At 41.4% G+C, this 24,621-nt stretch overlaps 1 protein-coding gene across 1 annotated transcript in view; it reads right to left on the bottom strand.

Moving 5' to 3' along the window:
* LOC126176731 (zinc carboxypeptidase-like) overlaps window positions 1-24,621 on the bottom strand; it is a 67,792-nt gene that overhangs the window by 35,040 nt on the left and 8,131 nt on the right. Inside the window, exons 2-5 of the mRNA XM_049923900.1 lie at window positions 23,728-23,881; window positions 14,292-14,428; window positions 9,508-9,583; window positions 1,121-1,265 (exon numbers count right to left, since the gene is read on the bottom strand). Coding sequence (XP_049779857.1) covers window positions 1,121-1,265; window positions 9,508-9,583; window positions 14,292-14,428; window positions 23,728-23,880 — 511 coding nt within the window. The 5' untranslated portion in view covers window position 23,881. The remainder of the gene's footprint in view (window positions 1-1,120; window positions 1,266-9,507; window positions 9,584-14,291; window positions 14,429-23,727; window positions 23,882-24,621) is intronic.

Genomic DNA, 24,621 nt, shown 5'->3' with positions numbered 1-24,621 from the left:
GCAAAATTTCAACGAACAGGCAGCGTAACTGATGATCTAGTGGGGCATGTTGGCCGCAAGCAAACCGCAGTTACGCCTGAAAATATCGCCACAGTTTCTGGAACTATCCAGTGAAATCCAATGTCATCCGTCCGTAGAATTGCATCTGAGACTGGTTTGAAGCATTCCAGCACGCAGAAAATACTGAGCAAGAGCCTGCACATGTTTCCATTCAAAATTCAAACGCACCAGGCCATACCCGTACGAGCTGTGCAACAAAGAGTTGCCTTTACTAATCAGATACTTACAATGATTGATAGTGAAGGATTTGATGTTGGCTGCATCAGGTTTACAGATGAAGCACACTTCCACCTGAATGGATACGTAAATAAGCAGAACTGGCAATTTTGGGGTTCCGAAAAGCCATATTGGTATGAAGCGAAACCCCTGTATTCTCCTAAAGTTACTGTGTGGGCTGCAGTATGGAGCAGAGGCATTATTGGCCCTTTTTCCATTCGAGAAACGGTGACTGGTCCACGTTACGTTGCAATTTTGGAACAATTTGTCGCCACACAGCAAACGTTAGAGGATCGACCAGGTACTGAATGGTTTATGCCAGATGGAGCCCGACCACATCGGGCCGAACAAGTGTTTCGCTTTCTTGAGGAATACTTCGGGAGTCGAGTCATTGCTTTGGAATATCCCAAATTTACTGGTGCAGGCATGGATTGGCCTCCATATTCGCCGGATTTGACTCCCTGTGACTTTTTTTTGTGGGGCACAGTGAAAGACATGGTCTACCCGAAGCATCCCGCCACGCTGGACGAGCTTGAATCGGCGATGCCAATGGTGAACATTTTGAAAACATTGTGATTGATTCCAAAGGTTGTTTTCATACGATTATTTCACTTATGTATGCTGATATGAGCTGTACAGCGTACAGAGCCATCTGTTAGCAGCTTTTGTAACTATTATTTCAAACTGCTGTATAAATTTCTTACAGCTTTCACAATAAACATACCGTTTACTGCATTCCTCTGTCGATCTTTTTCGAGACATTTAATTTTGAAATCAGGGAGCCCTTTTCTGGACACCCTGTATATTAAGTTACTCATTATAAGGTTCAGAACGCTTTACTCACCTCCCTCAATGACTGCTACTGGGTTACCGTCCCCAAAAGAGATCTTCACACCTTTAATTTCGCGACCTTCGTACGTGCTTCCACCCACGACTGTCGTCACTGTACCTGGGTATGTTTCCACCAGAGTGTCCAGCCAGGCGTAGATCTGCGAACAAGTACAGAAGCATCACGTATTGTCGCACATAACTGGAAACAAAAGGTGCGTGAGCTACATTGGTGACTTGTGGGAATTTGATCATAGCCGCGCGGGGTAGCCGTGCGGTCTTGGGCGCCTTTTCACGGTTCGCGGGGCTCGCCCCGTCGGAGGTTCGAGTCCTCCCTCGGGCATGGGTGTGTGTGTTGTCCTTAGCGTAAGTTAGATTAAGGTAGATCAAGTAGTGTGTAAGCCTATGGACTGATGACCTAAGCAGTTTGGTCCCGTAGACCTTTCCTACAAATTTCCAAAATTTCCATCTGATCATAAATATTCTACAGCCTCGATCTCGCTCTACCATCCTTTACGCCACACACTTGCCTCTGTAAGCAGACTATTCCTTGAGGCCACAAGATATTGTTCCATCAATCGTTCTCTTCTTTAAGACAAGTTGTACCATAAATTTTTTCTTTCCAATGGGGTTCAGTGCCTCTTCATTAGTTACTCGACCTTCTCGTCTTCAGCATTCTACTGTAACGCCAAATTTCAAATGCTTCTGCGAACTTCTAGTTTCTACCACTGATTGTTCACGTTTAACTTCCAAAAAACATTACACTCCAGACTAGAGGCAAACTAAATGAGGCCCTTGGTTGTTTTAGAAACTGACGTATTTGTAGCGTATCTTTTGAAAAAAATTAATAATATAGGTATAATGGCTGACAAATTAAATAAGTATTTATATTGTTGGCGCTCTACCCTCTAATAGTACCAATAAACATTCATAGAGACATAGGTGAGAATCTTAGAATACGGATCGTCATTTAACACAGCAACCATAAGGTACACTGTAAAGAATTAATAAAGAATAGAATAAGAAAATTACATTTATATTTGATACGTCTGGAAATAAAGTTTATACGATAATAGTATGAATTATTTTCGCAATCATAGTACGAGATAGTAGTTATTATTGGTATTAGTATGGTAAATGTTTTGCTCCCTTTATTTTGCTGAAATTCTCAATAACGTCGTTGAAATATTCCATTTGAAACTTTTTTTCTGTTGGAAAAATGGACAGACTGACTAGTTGTTCTTGATTCTTCGTAATGTGAAGATAATTATTAGTTTCACTTAAGAAAAATTTCTTTCGCATAATGTGACAGAGACACAAATGGTAAAATAGTATTGGATTATAGGTGGTGTATGTGGAAATGATTCACTGAGCTTCCATTATAAACTAAAGTCCATCTCGCAGCAACCGCCACTCTAGTCTTGTCCACACGTAGATACCTACCCCAACTTTTATTTCTTGCAGAACCTACTTCTTATCAAACTCATCGTAAATTTCTGCCAGGTACTCCAATGCTACATCCGCATCGTCGTATGAAGCGTTGACCACAGATTTTGCTTCAACAATTTGGAAAAATTTTCGTGATTTCCTTCATGGCTCTGTATCCTTGTGACAGTTCTCGTATAAATTGCTTTGTGCATTCAAACACTTATCGACGAACTTCTTCTTGAATCGATAATACAACATCATGAGCTATTTCATCTGGCGTTGTTTTATTTACCTCCTTCCTCCTCGTCAATCAACGTTAATGTCCATACCATTTCGTTTTCTTAGTGTCAAAGCACTAGACGATGCACCCATGGTCTATGGGTAGCGTCTTTGATTACTAATTAAAACCTCCCTTTATACCGGGCTCGAAATCCGCCACCGCTTAATCTTTGAATAATATTCAGCATTTGCGGCCGACGAAGACTTCCTGCCTAAAAAGTCATCCTCATTCTGCCAACGGTCTTGTCAAAGGGGGCGGAGGAGCAGACAGAGGCTCAGGACACTCTCTTGTTCTTGGGAGGGGGGGGGGGTTACTACCCCTAAAGGCGGAAGAATCAGCAGCGATCAACGGCATGAGGATGCAGAAGGCAATGTAAACCACAGCATTAGAGACACACGACGTGCATCTACAGGTCATGTGACGTGTAATTGAAAAAGTGTCATGATGATCTCTCCTCTGGCAAAATATTACGGTGAAGTGCCCCCACTCCGATCTCCGGGAGGGGACTGCCAAGGGGGAACTGATCATGAGAAAAAGATTGAATAACCAACGGAAGGATAATGTCCTACGAGTCGGAGCGTGGAATTTCAGAATCTTGAACGTGGCAGGGAAGCTAGAAAAAAAAGGCAGAAGGGACAGATAATATTCCATCAGAATTTATAAAGTCATTGCGGGAAGTGGCAACAAAACGAATATTCACGTTTGTGTGTAGAATGTATGAGTTTGGTGACGTACCAAAAATATCATCCACACAATTCCGAAGACTGCAAGAGCTCACAGGTGCGAGAATTATCCCATAAATAACTTAACAGCTCATGCATCGACGTTACTGGCAAGAAATATATATACAAGAATGGAAAAGAAAGCTGAGGATGTGTTATATGACGATCAGTTTGGCATTAGGAAACATAAAGGCACGAGAGATCAAATTTTCACGTTGCGGATGATAATGGAAGCAAGACTAAAGAAAAATCAAGACACGTTCATAGTGTTTGTCGACCTGGAAAAAACGTTCGACAACGAAAACGGTGTAAGACGTTCAAAAGAAAAATAGGGGTACGCTATAGGGGGAGACGTGTAATATACGGTATGTCCAAGAGTGAATAGGGAATAATAACAGTGGGCAACCAAGAACGTAGTTCTGGGATTGAAAAGGGTGTGAGACAAGGATGTAGTCTTTCGGCCCTGCTGTTCAATCTGTACATCGAAGAAGCAATGATGGAAGTAAAAGGAACGTTCAGGAGTGGAATTAAAATTCAAGGTGAATGGGTATCAATGATACGATTCGCTGATGACATTTCTATCCTGAGTGAAAGTAAAGAAAAATTACATGATATGCTGAACTGAATGAACAGTCTATGGACTGAGAGTAAATCGAGGAAAGGAAAAAGTAAAGAGAAGTAGGAGAAATGAGAACAGCGAGAAACTTAGCATCAGAATTGAGGGTCACGAAGTAGATGAAGTTAGGGATTTCTGCCACCTAGGTAGCAAAATAACCAATGACAGACGGCAAGGAGGATATGAAAAGCAAACTACCACCGGCCGAAAAGGGCATTCCTGGCCAAGAGATATCTACTAGTATCGAACTAGGCCTTAATTTGAGGAAGAAATGTCTGAGAATGTACGTTTGGAGCACAGTGAAACATGGACTGCGGGAAAACTGGAGCAGGAGAGAATTGAAGAATTTGCGATATGGTGCTACAGACGAATGTTGAAAAGTAGGTGGTCTTATAAGGTAAGGAATGAGGAGGTTCTGCGCAGAAACGGAAGGGGAAGGAATATGTGGAAAACACTGGAAAGGAGAAGGGACAGGATGATGGTACATATCTTAAGAAATCAATGAATGACTTCCATGGTACTCGAAGGAGGGCATAAACTATAGAGGAAGACAGAGACTGAAATTCGTTCAGCAGATAGTTGTGGATGTAGGTTGCAATTGCTACTCTGAGATGAAGAGGTTGGCACAGGAGAGGAATTCATAGCTGGCAGTCAGTATCAAACAAGCCAGAAGACTGATGACCCCAAAAAAAGTGTCGAAAGTTACAGCATTGCCTAGAATTCTAGTTCGTGATTAAACCTCATTCACTGTTTGTAATTTGTGGAGTCCTTTACCGGAAGACGTTTTTGGAGACTGTAGACTTTGTAGACTTTGTTTCGTCCAGCGTCGTGTATTAAAAGTTGATGTAGGTTAAAAAGCTAAAATGTATACAGCTGGAAGGAGTAAGCTTGCTGCAAACCTGCTATCAAGGTTTACCGTAGAAGGATCTTGTATATTTTCCAAATCGCTCACAGTTGTTTCCACATTTTTTTATGACTTGAACTAAATTGTAATGAGCATTCCTGCGTACTGGACAATTGTTTAAAACTTTTTTCTTTTCCGTCTACTAACAATTGCCACGAACTCGTTCGTGTAGAAGACGAGAAGAAGGAGTATGGCTTGTCTACAGTTTCAATGCAGGCGACGCTAGAGGAAATACAAGAGAATGCGTAAACACCATTAAGATTTGAGGAATGGTTAGCACAGGGACTGAACAGAGCTTTTGTGTTGACTTGTCGAATTTTTCGTCGTAGTTCTCCACATACGCCTGGCATGGTGCGGCATTGTCATAACTCTGAGGCGTGCACAGCGCAATACGCAGCGCATTTTTTCCAGCTGTTGTTGAATTCTAATTCATCCAGCTGTATTTTCATATGCATAAAATAAACTACACAATAATCATGTATTAGTTCCACTTAGGCTGATGTAGAGAAGAAGACTTTCAAATTTCTATAATAAAGTAAAAAAAAATGGTTATTCAATCACAGAAGCTTCCAAGGAAACCCTGGAACGAATGACAAAACCTGGTTATTATTCAAAAGCTGCAATGGGTCTAGATACCTGTTGGGCTCTGCCATACAAAAAAATCCAAGCCTACGGGTTTCCTGTCACGAAGTACAGCGGACGGAGTTTGGCTAGTAATTTTGGGATTTAGCTTCACTTAAAACGTAGATTTAACCTTGAAAAGTAAAAGACAGGTAACGAGTGTTGAAGCATTTCTTTTCTAGACATCCTGCACTATCTGTGCGGAAATTTGAAGATGTACCTCATGTCAGAGTCCAGGGAATACTTTGCACGAAATCAAGGAATATCTCGTTTTACTTTCGAGCCTAACAGAAGAGAACGGTTTTCTCACAAAACCAGGTTGCATATTTAATACGGGTGAGACGGGACTTGAGTTAAACAACGTACCAGTCGCTGTTATAGGGTAAAGACAATCAAAGGCAGTACCTGTCGTTACATTGTCTGAAAAGGGAGGAAATATTACCGTGCTGACGTGCTGCAATTCCGAAGGGATGTTTCTTCCTCCTTACGTTGTCATGAACGGAGTTAACTAGGGAAAAAGTGGGTAGTAAAATGGTGGTTTCTAGGAAATGTGCCTATGTGAATCGCTAGAGAATCATTTTTTGCCTCGTAAGCCCTGTGGAAATTTTATGCTAATTCTGAACTATTTTTACAATGTCGCAGCAAAGTGGCAAAGGAATCATCCAGATCGGAAGCTAGAAAGATGTCAATTTTGCGAGCTTCTTCATGAGTGTTGGAGGAAATCAGAAACGCCAGCGAACGCCATGTCTGAGTTCAGAGCAATGGGAATTTACCCCTTTAATCCAGATGCAGCTCCAGATTACGATTTTGCAAGTGATAGGAGGCTTTCATTAAGACAGAGGCTTAAGTGACTTCATACAGTTCAGGCTCATCAGAGGAATTTCAGTACAGGGGAGACTCGCGTGATGGCTTTTACGATGAAGAGCGCTTTGGTTGTGGGGAGGATTACCTAAAAACAAAAGAACAGTGCTGTTGGATTCAGTGTGTGAGGTACAAGCGTTGGCTACGCGAATCCTGCACATGACATACTGATGTATGGCATGGATGCAGCAAGAAAAAAATATCAGTCACATTTTAAACTGTCTGATTTCCTACAATTTTCTCTACAAACTTATCTGTAACAAGTAGTTCAATAAAGACGTGTTAATTTTGTTGGATACACATTTAATGCGACTTCTGTTTTAAAGTGTTTTGTCAGTTGGCCATCTATTCTTTGCATGTCTGGCCATCTAAGCCTTATATACCGGCAAAATGAACAAGCATTACATAGTTTAAAAAAATATATAAAGAGTTGGTACTTAGTCTACAATTTGGTCTACTTTCTGAACGAAGTCTTGTTTTGTTTTAATATGAATATATCAATCAGTATGAGTAAATTTCCGGTTTTTTGTATATTAGGGTTTGATATTGATCATCTGCCCCTATTTTACTCTAAGCACACTGTAAAGAACGCCATAAGATCGCCAAAACGCGCTGTGAGAGCAACAAGCTAGACGCGTGTCTTTAAACTCACGTACTTGCCTGCTGAAGGCAGTGAATTAACTTCTTGTCTGAGTGGCATGGGCGAGTGCAACGATGCCCCATCTTCCCAAACAAGCGGAGCGAAAATGAGGCACCCGGCAGCAGCAATTGCTTGAGAATGTGGCTTCAGCCCTCTCCTTGTAATAATGCTTAAGTATAGACATTTTTCTAGAGGCATCAGGCTCGAGTCCTAACCTGAAGTCTTAAGTCTGCAAAAGCTGACGTGAGGTGTACTCTTTCAAATCCTGCAGTGACGTCGTTGCTCGTAAAAGCCTATAGCGAAGCGGTCTCCTTATGGTCACTCTGGAAATTGGCTGTTTCTCCTCAGAGCAGGAGCTCTCTGGTCAGTATTCGCAAAGACTGTGAGCACTCAAGTGAAGTTATTAACCAATCTACTGCTCTGTAAATTTCCTCTGTGTTACCCGGGCCCATCTAGCCGGCTGCCGTCTATACTCACGAAACGTCACCGGCACTCATTTGACAGCTGGCTGAGTGGATCAGGGATGGCTTGGAGGGCTGATATGAGGACTATTCGCCACGCCTACCTGGGACTGGGGGAGTAGTTGGTGCTCTACTCGCCAGAGCACCACAATCACGAAAGTACTAGTAGATACTCATTATTCAAACACTATCAAATGTCTCTACAGGCTTGTGATTAATCCTTTACTACTAATAATGAGAGTTTCATAATTTAAAAAAAACGCATTTAGACAGACAGATCATTCAGTGGGCTGGTGCCCTACTTAGCAAGAGCTGTGGGAGAGTGTACGATTCTGAATTACTTTGCCCAGCTATGATACCTACAGTTGTTCCAAACCATATTTAGACATGGCCGTTAATGCACAGACTAAAATATTTGGTAACACACCACATTTGTAATTTCTACAGCAAAACGTAGTGAGACGTTGTGAACAAAGCGGCAACACTCTAACATTCCGTATAGTGGTAGGAAAGCTACCTCTGACTTTTTTGCGTTGATAGAAATATCGCTTACAGATACACCTGTCCAGTTCCTGTGTTGGGTAATGACCAGCGTTGTCAGTTTTAAGAGCATGGATGTAAAGTATTCCCTATACCAATGGAGGGCGGTGCTCGCCATCATCGCGCTCCGCTATAACTTCACGTATAGTGTGGTTGAGGACCACTAATTTAATGTGCAATTTCTTCCATTGGCAGAAGCTATTCTGTGTTACAAATTAAAGGTACTTTCCACTGGATGGATTAATAAATATCCCATTTAGGCAGTTCATGTAAGTAGCTCAGACAGAGTAAAACCCCTGGGACCTAGAACTAAGTCTCTTCTTTTAATGCTAGGTTTCAATTGGCCTTCTTAAACACACCAAAACGTCAACTGCTTACAGATGGAAATTTCTCCTTGTCGCAAACAGTTCTATAAGAGAATGCCGTAAAAAAGAGATGAGATTAAAAATATATTTGGCTCCATAGATTCATAGAGAGCACAGGCTCAGGGGTGTACAACAAATCTTGAAACAAGAATACATAACACACATTTGCGAAATAGAGATCTTTTTACGACCCCACAGATCCTACGGTAAATGATCCTCAATATGTGGAGTAAATAAAAAAATCTGAAACGTATTTTGATTTAACAACAAACATTTCACAAAGCATCTAAATGTACAATTAAATGGGGCGCATATGATGGTGGCAGTTGAAGCCACGCATTATCGAAGAAAAACAAAGTTTGAAGTACTTACTTACATTCATCACGTTACTGGACACAAGACGAGTAAAAGTCACGTTATTTGATATTATTGATAAAATATAACTCAGTAGGTTATACGAACAAATTTGTTGATGGAATAGGCGGTTTCAAGTCTGAATTTTATTAGCAGTTAATCTCTTTATGACTGCTGGAAGGCTATTGAAAATACGTATTTCTGAATAATGTACACATTTATGAACCAAAGTTAATGACTTTAAATCTTTGGCGCTTTTGATATGAAAAAGAGATATATTGCGTGTGCCAAATTTCATTAAAGGGTAAATTTAGTAGGATTCGGAAGCTAATGTCCCCAGTTCCTTGAACGGACCTGCAGGGTACTCTTCCGTCCGTTCACAACACAACAATTCGTATAACACGCTTTTGTACACTGCAAATATGTCCCTCACTCTCCCCCCTCATCGCCCCCCCCCCAGCTCAGCAATCCACACACACACACACACACACACACACACACACACACACACACAGTGCTCCTCCAAATCGAATTCATTATCAAATTATAATTCCAAGTTACACGTATCTCTAAATATTGTGTGTTTAGGATAACATAGAATCATACTTTACCTCCTCCAGGCTATGGTAATCATCGAATGCGAAGCTTGCTTTGGGCTCTCGAACTGGTCTCTCGTTGTCGATGAGTCTGGAAAGTAAGTAAATCGCTGTTATCACCCTATCGTGGCGAACACAACTGAGACGTTGTCAGTGCTGGTGAACAGAGCTCACTCTTCCACTGGCATTAATTATAACATTTTCACCAATGGTACATTTCAAGTGGAACAAGAGATGACAAATGTCATATGACGGTGACCTATAGGCCACAGCTAATTACAGTATTTGCAAAATTTGTAAGGTTGAAAGAACATCACAAAGGTGGTAGAATAACATTAAATGAATTTACCTTCCGCAACGGCGCCTACAAAGGGAAAATCTACTACATCACTGCTCGATGAAGTAGTAACGGTGAGTACGTCGTTTTAAGTTAGGAATGTGATCACTTTATCCTTTACTACATGAAAACTTCACGTTGTCATGTTATCGTCTGCACTTTCTTAGAAAACTTTAGTCAGCAACGCGTAACTAGGCTAACAATTTTCGGCCGTCGATGGCATCAGTGATGAAGTTTAACGAAGGTTTTCCAAAACCGAAGAAAAATGTGTTTCATATTCTTGTCGAAAAAGATTTCTGATTCGTTTTGCGTTCAATGGTGAAATATAGACGGAAGCAAATGATCAAATAAGAAAAAGAAACGGGTCAGTAAATGTCCTTGGATATAGGACGAAATATTGATCTAAACTGACAAAAGAAGAAAATATAAAGAAAAGAAAATATAAACATCTAAAAATAAAATTAACAGAAAATCGCAAATGGCTAAGTAGAAATGGAGAGAGAGGAAACATAAAGTTGTGTAACCAAGGAAGAGTCGGTGAAAGATCGATACCGGAAAGTTACAGGGACCTCTGGGGAACACAGAACACTATGAATATTACGAGCTCAGACGACAAGTCATTACTGAGCAAAGAAGAGGAAACTGACACGTGGAAGTAATATACAAAAAGGCTATACGAAAGAAACTAACTTGAAGACAACATTATGGAAAGGGATAAGGAAGTAGTTTAAGGTATGGGAGATATCATAAGGCTAGAAGAATCTGACAGAGCACTGAGATCCTAGGAGTATGCTACATTCCCTTAGACTTATTATGATCCTTGGGAGAATCGTCCATAACAGACAATTCCACCTGTACGTAAGATATATAAGACAGGTTAAATACCGTCACATTTTAAGATGAATGTAATAATTCCAGTTACAAAGTAGGAAGGTACCGATAGGCGTGAATTGCATCGGACTATTACTCTAATAAGTGATGAACACAAAGTGGTGAGTCGAATTATTAATAGACGAATGAAAAAGTTAGTTGATCTCAGGGAAGATAAATTTGGGTTCCGGAGGGATGTAGAAACGCTTGTGGCAATACTGTGGATTTAAAGGAAACTTTTGACAATGTCGACTGGAATGAAATCTTCTTAATTCTGAAAGTATAAGGGTAAAATACAGTGATTAATAGATTATGTACAACTTGAACAGAAATTATACTGCAGTTATAAATCAAAGGAAAGCAATAGTTGAGAAGGAACCGGAAGGGCTGTAGCCCGTCCCAGACGTTATCCAGTCTATGCACTGACATGATGGATACCAAAGAGACATTTGAGAAGTGAATGAAAATTGACGGAAAATGAATAAAAACCTTATTGTTTGCCAATGAGACGGTAAATCTATGATAAACAGCAAAGGACTTGGAAGATCTTTAAAAGAGATTGTGGTCGAATAATAACAGCTGTAAAACAAGGGTAATTGAACGTGACTGAATTAAATCAAGTGATATTGAGGCCATTACATTGGGAAATAAACAATAAAACTAGTAGATGGGGAGCAAAATATCTATAGGCGGCCAAAGCGAAGAGGATGGAAAATGTAGACTGGCAATGGCAAGAAAACATTCGCGACAAAGAGAAATTTGTTACTATTAAATAAAGGACTTTAGTGTTAGGAAGTCTTTTCTACAGATATTTAAATTGTAGCGTTGTACGGAAGTCAGATGTGGAGAACAAAAAGTTCACAGACAGATTCTTGCAGTTTTGCAGAAATGAAGAGGCTTGCAGAGGATAGACTATGTTGGAGAGCTGCATCAAACCAGTCTTCGGATTGAAGACCACCGTCACCATAGTTACAACGACCAATACCACAACAATAATCATAACAACAACGAGAACAGAAACAACGACTACTACATATGTCTCTAAGCACTATGGGACTTAACATTTGCGGTCATCAGTCCCCTAGACTTAGAACTACTTAAACCGAACTAACCAAAGGACATCACACACATCCATGACCGAGGTAGGATTCGAACCTGCGACCGTAGTAGCCGCGCGATTCCGGACTGAAGCATCTAGAACCTCTCGGCCACAGTGGCTGGCACAACTACGACTGAAATTGGAGCAAGAGACTATTCACATGGAAAAAAAACTTTATTACGTACTTGAAGAAGTAGGTGAAAAGGAAATACAAACTATATGTGATATAAAAAAAAGTGAGCTTGGATAAGGAGTCTATACCCTAAAAGCATTCGATGAAGCTTTACGGGAATCATAAATATATATTTCGTAGGCCTTAAGATCCATTTACTCTTTTGTTTGTGAATGAACACCGCCTACTTTCAGCCTGATGCTAAAAGTTTACAGTCACTAACGAGCATTTTTCCACTGTAGAAGGTAAAATGCAGCTTGTTAAACAGTAATTTCACTGATACAGGTCAAATCGGGACGTAATTATTCACTTACAAATGTGAATTACTTAGGGATATCCATCTAAATTTATGTAAGATAGAACAATCCCATAGATCCAAACAGATTCATTAGTAATATTGTGTGGAATTAAATTCACTCACGCACTTTTCGAACACTGAGTTGTGTTTATGGTTAAATAATTTGCAATGGACTTGGATTCAGCTATGGCATCATCTACACCAAATGGGGTCTAACAAGAGGTTCCTGAAAATCAATATGTATTCGCGTCGAAATCAGCTAAAAGAACTCATCTCTACTCCGTCTAAAATTAGTAAGACAACAGCGTCTGTTCTTAATACGAAAGTATTTCACAGCTGACGTCTCAAATTCACAGCACTAGGGAATAAATAGGACTACAAATTATTGTGCAACTACTTGTTGAATACTGTGCACCGTCCTGACAACCGAGCAAAAAAGCGAATGTGACAAAATTCCCCATCAAATACTAATGGGAAAGGCTATGAGAATGGCGTATGTATCATAAAGGGCTTTATTTTTAATATTGCGAGAGCCGCCGTCCCAAGACGAATCTAGAGAAGCATTAGCCCCTCTTACACAAATGTCACTTGGTGGTCCCGCCTGTAACATTAGAGGAATTCGGGCATGCATGGAGACTTACAGTTTTCCAAGCTTTCCACCGACGTATGGCCTACACTACACAGCGTAAAGGCAGCTTACGAAGTAGGAAACACTTTGACCACCTATTAAATGGCGTGTTAACCCGTTTTGGAAAGAAATACAGCAGCGATTATGCTTGGTATGGGTACCAAAAGTTCTTGGCAGGTTTCCGTAGGTATGCTGCGGTATCAAATATCTACGCACATGTCACGCAGTCCCCACAAATTAATGGCTGGTGATTTGTTGTCCCAGGTGTGTCCCATCGAATTCAGATCAGGCGAAGTTGGAGGTCAAGTTATCAGCGTGATTTGCCTGTCATACTTATCAGACCACCAAAGCCTGGAAAACAGCACATGCGGACACGACCATTGACGTGGTGCAGGATGTACCGTTATACACAGGATGAAGCGAAACGTTTCCATTGATCCACGGCCCAGCCTCTACGATACCGGGTACACTGGAATCGTAACTGATGATGTTGTTGAACCAACAACATGATCAGTTACGGTTCCATTTATGTGGGAACACATAGCGGTTGTCTGCTGTGGAGCCCTATGCACTGTGATTTAACTTGTATTTTCAACATCTTGTCGTCAAGACGTGGTTTCAGAGCACTCAACGACTTTCCGTATCTGCTCATGACATGAGGACATGCCGGTCGCAGTGGCCGAGCGGTTATAGGCGCTTCAGTCCGGAACCGCGCGACCGCTACGGTCGCAGGTTCGAATCCTGCCTCGGGCATGGATGTGTGTGATGTCCTTAGGTTAGTTAGGTTCAAGTAGTTCTGTTCTAGGGGACTGATGACGTCAGATGTAAAGTCCCATAGTGCTCAGAGCCATTTGAACCATTTGAACCATGAGAACGTAAACATTGGACCAGCTTCGCCGTTTCTGAGATGCAAGTTCGCAGTCGTCGGGCCACGACAACGCACTTATTTCAGCGGATTTCCCAATTTACCCCACGTATAGCAGTCTCTAGAATGATTCCCTATTCGTCTCTGTTCGACTCACGCACTCTTCTTATCGCATCACGTACGTGCTACGTCGCCAGGGGATATTCAGCTTCGCGGTACTCTGTATAATATTTTGGCTCTGCATTGCATAGTCATATAGAGATAGGAACTGCTGAGTGGTCACTTACAAAATGTTCACAAACAAAATGTAATCTCATTTACTTAAAACAAACAAAAATAACAAACAAACAAGGAGGTGTGAATATTCACTCCATGTAAAGCACACACAGGAGTGCAAAGGCCCACTAATAATTTTCGTAATACAAATTTAGCTTTCATTGTCCCACTTGTATTCTTTTTAGGGTAACAGCTGTGTATGACATACACATGAAAAATAATTTGAAGGTTACTCTGGCCACGCTAACGCTTACCTCTGCACATCATCGATGTAGACGGACGACTCAATGCCATTTGCTTCTAGGCCCTCCATGAAGCTGGCTTGCATTTTAGGCGATACCATAACATCGGCTGGTTTATTCACGACACTAGGTTCCTTCCAGAAGTAAATCTGAAAGATAACATGTTGTTACTTATATTCAGTACTTTACAGGGAAACGACAGTAGGGGCCTTTAACCAGTGGCGTTGTGGTGTATGCATATTTTACGTGTGGATCAGAAATATGTGTAACAAGTAACGGTAGCATAACCACTCTAATCCAGTTGGTCAACTGGGGTAGGTTTGTAGGCTAGGGAGAAGCAGGTCACCGGAAATTTGGAAATTTGTGGTAAGGTTTTATGGGACCAAACTGCTGAGGTCATTATCCCTTAGCTTACACACTAATCTAACTTAAACTAACTTACATAAAGGACGACACACACACGCATGCCCGAGGGAGGACTCGAACCTGCGACGGGGGCAGGTCACCGAAGTGGCGTCCGATTGGAAGACTTGCACTCCACCACTGAGCCACACACAATTAACCAAACAAATCATATGCAGGAGTAAAATTATCATTGCAGCTTCGCTATATTAAGCGCGACTTAAAGGAATTTTTCTTGTCATTTATCATCGTCACTGATAAAATGATAGATCCATTCAATTGTCTCAGTTCCTTATTCATAAATTACACAAAATCAGCAATGATATATATATATATATATCTGTGTAATCGGTTCGTCAGTATTTGATGTGGTTTACAAAATATATCCAGCGGTAACGTTAGGTGACTTACCCTATATATATATATATATATATATATATATATATATATATAGGGTAAGTATATATATATATATATATATATATATATATATATATATATATATATAGGGTGAGTCACCTAACGTTACCGCTGGATATATTTCGTAAACCAAATCAAATACTGACGAACCGATTATACAGATATATATATATATCATTGCTGATTTGGTGTAATTTATGAATAAGGAACTGACTTACCCTATATATATATATATATATATATATATATATATATATATATATATATATATATAGGGTAAGTCACCTAACGTTACCGCTGGATATATTTCGTAAACCATATCAAATACTGACGAACCGATTATTACACAGACAGAACGTGAGGAGAGGGGCTAGTGTAATTGTTTAATACAAACCATACAAAAATGCACGGAAGTATGTTTTTTAACACAAACCTACGTTTTTTTAAAATGGAACCACGTTAGTTTTGTTAGCACATCTGAACATATAAACAAAATATAAACAAATACGTAATCAGTGCCGTTTGTTTGCATTGTAAAATGTTAATTACATCCGGAGAAATTGTAACCTAAAGATGACGCTTGAAACCTCCGACGTTCAGTTGCGTGTTGTAACAAACACGGGCCACGGTCGGCGAGCAGCATCTGCAGGGACATGTTTACGATGACGACCGTGTTTACGAGTGTGGCTGTAGTGCACTGTTGTGGTTTGGTCTAGCTGTCACAGTGTCCGCAAGTAGCGCTTGCTGCTATTGTTATTCTGTATTCGTCTCCGCACGCAGACTAACTGTAGTACACCGTGTTACCAGACGTCTGTGATAGTGTAGTGTTGTAGGAACTGTGACCATGGTGTATTCGAACTCTGAAAAGACGGAGATGATACTCATCTATGGCGAGTGTCGACGAAATGCAGCTGAAGGCTGCAGGGTGTATGCAGAACGGTACCCGGACAGAGAGTATCCAACGTGCGCCGGCCGCGGTGGTCTAGCGGTTCTGGCGCTGCAGTCCGGAACCGCGGGACTGCTACGGTCGCAGGTTCGAATCCTGCCTCGGGCATGGGTGTGTGTGATGTCCTTAGGTTAGTTAGGTTTAAGTAGTTCTAAGTTCTAGGGGACTTATGACCTAAGATGTTGAGTCCCATAGTGCTCAGAGCCATTTGAACCAGCCATCCAACGTGCCGCACATTGCAAAACATCTACCGCCAACTGTATGCAACAGGTATGGTCGTAGCACGCAAACGGGTCCGTAACAGGCCCGTCACAAGAGAAGCGGGTGCAGTTGGTGTGTTAGCTGCTGTTGCCATGAACCCACACATGAGTACACGGGACATTGCGAGAGCCGGTGGACTGAGTGAAAGTAGTGTCATGCGCATACTGCATCGTCACCGCTTTCACCCGATTCATGTGTCGCTACATCAGCAATTACATGGTGATGACTTTAATCATCGAGTGCAGTTCTGTCAATGGGCATTAACAGAGAATGCGTTGCAGTTCTACCTGTTTACCGATGAAGCGGGTTTCACAAACCACGGGGTAGTGAATCTACGGAACATGCATTACTGGTCCGTGGACAATCCTCGCTGGCTCAGACAGGTAGAGCGACAGTGACCGTGGACTGTAAATGTATGGTGCGGGATCATTGGCGACCACCTCATTGGTCCTCACTTCATTGCAGGGGCCCAAACATCTGCAACATACATCGCGTTCCTACAGAATGATCTGCCAACGTTGCTCGAAAATGTCCCACTGGAAACGCGTCGACGTATGTGGTATCAGCATGATGGTGCACCTGCACATTCCGCAATTAACACTAGGCTGACACTTGACAGGATGTTCGACGGGCGTTTCATAGGACGTGGAGGACGCATAAATTGGCCAGCCCGTTCTCCTGATCTTAGACAAAAAAAAAATGGTTCAAATGGCTCTGAGCACTATGGGACTCCACTGCTGTGGTTATAAGTCCCCTAGAACTTAGAACTACATAAACCTAACTAACCTAAGGACAGCACACAACACCCAGCCATCACGAGGCAGAGAAAATCCCTGACCCCGCCGGGAATCGAACCCGGGAACCCGGGCGTGGGAAGCGAGAACGCTACCGCACGACCACGAGATGCGGGCGATCTTAGACCTCTGGACTTCTTTCTGTGGGGTACGTTAAAGGAGAATGTGTACCGTGATGTGCCTACAACCCCAGAGGAAATGAAACAACGTATTGTGGCAGCCTGCGGCGACATTACACCATATGTACTGCGGCGTGTACGACATTCATTACGCCAGAGATTGCAATTGTGTGCTGCAAATGATGGCCACCACATTGAACATCTATTGGCCTGACATGTCAGGACACACTCTATTCCACTCCGTAATTGAAAACGGAAACCACGCGTGTACGTGTACCTCACCCCTCATTATAATGTACATGTGCGTCAGTGAAAAAGACCAATGAAAAGGTGTTAGCACGTGGGCGTAATGTGCTGTTCCAGTCTCTTCTGTACCTAAGGTCCATCACCGTTCCCTTTGGATCCCTACGTAATTCGGTGCTCTCCGATACGCACGATCGAACAGCGGAGGAGTGGTACTCAAACGTCAACTTTAAGATACAATAGCTCTTCCGTGCATTTTTTTATGGTTTGTATTAACCAATTACACTAGCCCCTCTCCTCACGTTCGGTCTGTGGAATCGATTCGTCAGTATTTGATGTGGTTTACGAAATATATCCAGCGGTAATGTTAGGTGACTCACCCTATATATATATATATATATATATATATATATATATATATATATGTGTGTGTGTGTGTGTGTGGTGAGTTTTAATTCTCCTTTCTACTACCTGTATCTACATCTACTTGACTACTCCACAGTTTACAATTAAGGTTCTGGCAGAGTGTTCAGCGAACCGCCTTCAACGGCTCTACCTGTCCTATCTCGAATAGCGCGTAGGAAAAACGGACACTTAAATGTTTCCGTGCGATTTCTGATTGCTCTTATCTTATTATGATGATCACTCCTCCCTATGTAGGTGGGCGCCAGAAAAGTATTTTCACAATCTGGGGAGAAAATTTGTGTTTAAAATTTCATGAGAAGATCGTGCTGCAACGAAAAACGCCTCTGTTTTAGTGATTGCCACCGCGGATCATACCCGTGGCACTATCTCCCTTATTTCGCTATACTACAAAACGAACTGCCCTTCTTTGAACTTTTTCAGTGTCCTCCGTCAATCCTATCTGATGCGGATCCCACACGGCACAGCCATACTCCAGAAGAGGATGGACAAGTGTAGTGTAAGCGGACTCTTTAGTTGAGTTGTTGCATTTTCTACTTGTTCTATGAATAAATCACAGTCTTTAACTATGTGATCATTCCAATTTGAGTTAATCGAAATTGTAATCGCTAAGTATTTAGCTAAATTTACAACAGTAATTTTTGTGTGATTTATCGTGTAACCAAAATTTGGCGGATTCCGTTTAGTACTATTCATTATTTAGAGTCAATTGCCCTTTGTCGCGCCATGCAGTATCTTCTCTAAATTATTTTGTATTTTATTTTGACCATCTAGTCACTTTACCAGCTGGTAAATGAATGTACCATTTGCAAACAATATAAGAGGGCTGTTCTGATTATCTCCTATGTCGTTTATGTAGATCTCAAACATCAGAGGACTTCTAACTCTTCCCTGGGGAACTAAGATATTACTTATGTTTTACTCGATGGTTTCCTGTGATTTACTACGAACTCTAACCTTTCTGACAGAAAACCACGATTTCAATTGCACAACAGTGACGATACTCCATAGCCACGCAATTTGGTTAGAAGCCGCTTCTGGGGAGCAGTATCAAAAGCCTTTTGTAAATGTGGAAATATGGAATCAATTCGATATCCCCTGCCGATGTAATTCATTACTTCGTGAGAATAGAGAGCTAATTGTCTTCATAAGAATTATATTTTCTGAATCCGTTCTAAGTATGTGTCAGTGGAGCGTTACCTTCGAGGTAATTCATAGCGTTCAAGCGAAATAGATGTTCCAAAGCCCTGCTGCAAGCCGACTTCAATGGCATGGATCTGTAATCCATCGGATTACTCCTATTCGTTTTCTTGAGTATTTCCCAGTCTTCAGGTACGGAACTTTCGTCGAGCGAGCTATTGTATATCATTGCTAAGTACAGAGCTATTATATCAATATCTCTGAAAGGAACCACTTTGGTACGAATCTGGAATAGAAGACCTGTTATTACTGATTTAAACAGCTACGCTACACCGAGGATATCTACTAGTAAGCTAGTTTTGTTGGCAACTGTGCTTGATTCGAGTTCTGGAATGTTTACTTCGTCTTCTTTGGTGAAGAAATCTCGGAATACCGTACTTCTTAATTCTGCTTTACTGGCACTGTCTTCAGTAACATTGCCATTGTTATGGTACAGTGAAGGTACTGAATGTATCTTACCGCTGGCATACTTTACATACAACCAAAATGTGTTTGGGCTTTCTGACAGATTGCAAGAGAGAATTTCGTTGTGGAACTATTAAGAGCATCTCGCACTGACGTTTCTGCTTAATATCGAGCTTCTGAAAAACGATACCGATCTTAAGTATTTAGCATTGTATTAAATTCGGCAAGCATTTTTCGTTGGTTCTGTAACAGTGATCTAGTGGTCTGTCCTGTTTTGTGAACCATGATGGACCAGTTCCATCAATAATTTATTTGGTATATATTTCTGAATTATGGCCGATGCTATTGGTTAGTTTGTTTGTTGATTTTGGGGAGGGGACCAAACAGCGAGGTCATCGGTCCCATCGGATTAGGGAAGGATGGGAAAGAAAGTCGGTCGAGCCCTTTCAAAGGAACCATCCCGGAATTTGTCAGAAGCGATTTAGGGAAATCACGGAAAATCTAAATCACTATGACCGGACGCGGATTTGAACCGTCGTTCTCCCGAATGGTCCAGTTTGCTAACCACTGCACCATGCCGATACCATTTCTTTTAACTGAGGCCACATTTGGTCTACGCTTACATAGTCAGTTGGGAAGAGGTGGAGACTGTCTCTTAGGAAGGTGTCAAGCAAATTTCTATCTTCTACTTTAAAAATGATTTTTATTTTTGGTGGATTTAGACGGTAAATCTCACTATAACCAGCTTGTGATCACCGTCTGTTCATCCGAGAACTATTCAAGATTTTCCTACTCAGGGAAACCCTAAAATCACTCATGTTGCGTCGTATTTGCTCACGATTATTTGTTGCTACGAGATAAAGTATGTTTTCGCAACCTTTTACACTTCGACGAGGTTCTTGAACTAACTGTTCAAAATACACTTAGGAGAAAGCATTGAGTAAAATTTCGGGTCTTGGTTTATGTCTAACGCCGACTTTAAAAATGTATTTTCTTGAACATACAGAGAGTAGACAGAAGTCACCACTGCCTGTAGTTGTATGAGTGGGGTACCTATTGAGTGGGGTACCTATTTGATATTAGTCACAATAATTCTATGAATGTTTCGGCAGGGAGTGGTTAAAAGGAACCAATTATGAATTTGTTCAGATTGCCGAGTATAGCCTCTACTAATGCTAACTCACAGGAACTGTAGACCACAGTTTCACTACAAGGTAAACTACTTCCAATGACAACAAACACACCTCCACAAACTATATTTAATCCATTATGACTGAACACCATTAGGTTTTTTGTAAAAGTTTCTACTGAACTTATCTCTGGAGTCAGTCAGCTTTCACTGTCTACAACGACTTAGGTTTCGGAGCTTTCTGTTAGCGGTTGGATCTCTAATTTTTTCCCAACACAACTACGAAAATTTACAACTACAATATATTTTCTAGTTCCACCCTAGCCTTTGTTTGCCCTACATCCTTTGAGACTGAGACCCTCTAACTTAAATATCCACCCAGTCCACTGTACATAGCCCCACTACCCGTGTAGCCGCCTCCAATGGACCCCCGACCTGTTTATCGGAACCTGAAACGCACCACCCTACAACACAAATCAAGCAATTTGCAGCCTATACGGTCGCAGAACCTTCTGAGCCTCCACTCAGCTGTGTACCAAAGGCACACAGTCACTCATGTCAGTGATGATACTGACAGTGAGCTCTGTTTTCGTCTCGCAAACAGAACTGGTACTCTTTAGCATTAATGTTAGTAAATTAATAATCAATTGAAGTCTATACGAATAACAGTTCTTTGCATATTGGAACTCAGAAATGTTTATGTACTACTATGATCTCTCTAGTAAGTGTGAGATCGGTTCAGATCTATCTTCCTACCACAGATGCGCAAGAACGCTTTGTGAGTGTTTCAGGAATTTGGTGTTGAGCTTATGACCCGCAAGGTAGGAACATACCCTCTCTTGCATACAGAGTTAAGAAGAGTGCAGCAGTACGGAAAGTGATATAATCACAAAATGATCTCAATGTCAGTTCCACTACACTCCCTGCAAAGGAAACGTTATGGCTGACAGAAATTAGTGAACGGATTGATGTGCAATCATAGGTTAGCAAAAAATGAAACTCCTAGATTTTATTTATTAAGGTTTATTTTTACTCTAAGTATGACTTCATGACATAGTAATGTTAGAAAAATTACATACAGGATGGTAAAATATTGATATTGGGTGTTCACCACTGTGAAGCGAAATTCCTATCATAAGGTTCTTTAATGGTGGAAGTATGATGACTATGTCTGCAGGTCGATAAAAGTACAAACAAATCAAATATAATTGGGGCCAGAGATATTAGTTAACCTAAAATGCACAATGAAAATAATCAAATAATGGATAGGGTCGGTAAAGAGCAACGAGAAAGAAGTTCGCAATAAAAACATTTTAATAACTTGAGGGTATAAAGCACTCTACAGTCGCTGATCAATCCTTTCTATTAGATCGGATATCCCCCATTTCTGCTCCAATGAAGCCCGACAATTTTGATTATATTTAACTACCAGGTCATGGTTAAATGTACAAAAATTAGGAGAGATCGAGATGACCACAGTTCTGAGTGTCAATTGAATATCACTTGCTGGTGTACTGCGAACGCGCATTTTTACATTTGATTGACGGCGGCAGTGGCTGCTGTCGGCGCGAGCTGTGAACCTGAGAATCTATTCTAAATCTCTCTCGTCTGTTAAACACGAGTTGGATACATTTCCTATATCTTCAGTGAAACCAAGGCTCCCAGTTATTCGCTAGCTAAGTTAATTGGCATGGTACACGGTATCTGGCTGGAATTTATCGTACATTGTTGCCCTCAAATATCTCACTGGCGTTGTCAGTGCTTGGTGCGATTCTCCATACTAGGAGAGTTTGCAGTTTAACTCCTTATGAGTTAAGATGAGCCTGTGAACAAGTGTTCAATAATGACTTTCTCAGTCGTCTCAGCGTGGCGCGAGTCACCTGGCTCAGAAACTTGACGATTTGCTGCAAGAGAAAGAGCGAATTACTCTGTCTGCAATTTGTCTAGATCAAAGCTGGCGGCCATGTGTTTTCTTTAGGCCCAATCAGAGTGTTCATACTTGTTATGACTCCTCCCACCAGAGATTTGTAGCCTATAACACGTGTCGTTTCTCTCATAGGATAGAGTTTAACTTTTAATACGTAATACTGACATAAACAGCTTTTTCTTCCATGCGAGTTTTTACTCAGGCAGCTACAGCGAGTCACCAATGTTTTGAGTAGGGTTTCTGCAGACGTTTATCTGGCATTTCCCGCTGTGTTTCTGTGGAAAGGCTTTATGAATGACTGTCGTTAGATGCGGGGTCAAGGCCTGCTTTTGCCGGCGGCCTACGCAGTGACTCCGATGTCTCATTGGGTGTGCTAGGTGTCCTGCTGTGAGGTTTCGCGCCACGCGGGATGGGCATGCCATTGTAAAGTTCTCCTTCCCTCATAACTGCATCTCGTAGCTCAGGTCTGGGAAATTACTTGCGTGCAATTACGAGTGTGAGTGTTAGTGGTTTATACTCACGAAATGCTGGCTTGTTTATTGGATCTGCATATTCATAGTATTCGTACAGTTTCACTCGATATGTTGTGTGACATATCGAGTTAACCGGCATTGTTTCAGGAATTCAGTGAAAGATGTGTTACTTGTTTACCACGTTACACCTTGAAATGGGTATTTTCTTTCATTATGAGTATCACATATACATTTAGTCTGATGACGAAAGACTGGAATCGCTGGCATCAGCTTACTAAGAGACAATGAGCTCCTTGAGAAATTAACTATAACCCTTACGTTCGACAGTCTACCCAAAGACTGAAGTCAAATAATAACACAAAGCAAGCGAAGATTACGAATACCTAACTCGGCCTAAAGTGGGTTTCGAAAGACCGTCACTGGAGAATCAACACAAGGACTAGTCGCACGTCTTCTTAGAAACTTGGGAGTCTAGAAAATCCTTAAGTAACAGCAGACACTGCTATTATGTTATAACGTAGGAAGATTACAAGCTCTTTTGCACATGCCTTTTGAATAAGCTATTTATTGGGGAGAAAATATTCTGCAGCTGTCTTTAGAGAAGTTGGAATACTGTTGCAGAAAGACCTATGTCAGCTGAACACTGTGACTAGAAGAACTCTGCAGAAAGAAGCGGTACTGTAGTCGCTGGTGAAGGAATACTCACATCTTTGTGGTACTTGGTGAGCCCATTGAGGAACTGCAGCTGGTCCACATTGGCTGGCAGTACCCGGTACACACGGTGGTCGTCATAGCGCACCTTCTCTCCAGCAGCCAGCGCAAGACCAGCCACGAGGAACACCAAAACTCTATGCACCATCCTGGAACAGAAGTATGGATATCTTCCGATTTTAACTACACAGTACAAAGATAAACATACCGGACAAAATTAGTAATCACCTGAAGATATCAGCTAGTATGGTGTAACACCGCCTCTAGCTTTGACAACAGCTGCATTTCGGCCAGGAAGAGAGCTCACCAATTTTTCTGGTACTTCGTGTCAAGTGGAAGCCGTTAATTGATGAGCAGCTCCTGCAGAGCTACCTAATGGGGAGGAAATTGATTGTTATATTTTACCCAATCTTCCAGTGGGGAGATTTTCTGTGCGATTATGGCTTGGTTATTCATTGTACCAGTCGAGGGGCATTATGATGTGTGAGTATTCGCTAAACTAGGAACACATTTGTGCAGCCCCTGGAACACAGCTGCTACCAACTTAAAAGGGTGAGTACCCAACAACACACTCGTCATGAAACGTGGAAGAAAAGCCATCAACTGATCAGTGACAATGTTGAAATGAAAATCCGAAAATCTTGCTTCATTCCACTTTACTTGAATGAATGAACACATGTCACGGTATGAGAAACAAACCCCTCCCCGTCCTCTAACCCAAAACATCGTAGAACTAGGTTCTGCCTCTGCTCAGCTACACCCTCTGATACACTGAAATTTAAACGCCTCTTTGGGCTGTCGGTGCACTCGATACCTTGCGTCATTGTAGCAATTCATCGGACTACAATACAACCTCCAGTCAGCTACCGTCGAGCTTCTCTGTTGTATC

This window comes from Schistocerca cancellata, chromosome 3 (assembly GCF_023864275.1).
Source record: "Schistocerca cancellata isolate TAMUIC-IGC-003103 chromosome 3, iqSchCanc2.1, whole genome shotgun sequence".
Classification (NCBI taxonomy): Eukaryota; Metazoa; Arthropoda; class Insecta; order Orthoptera; family Acrididae; genus Schistocerca; species Schistocerca cancellata.
This window is presented reverse-complemented; position numbering and strand designations above follow the sequence as displayed.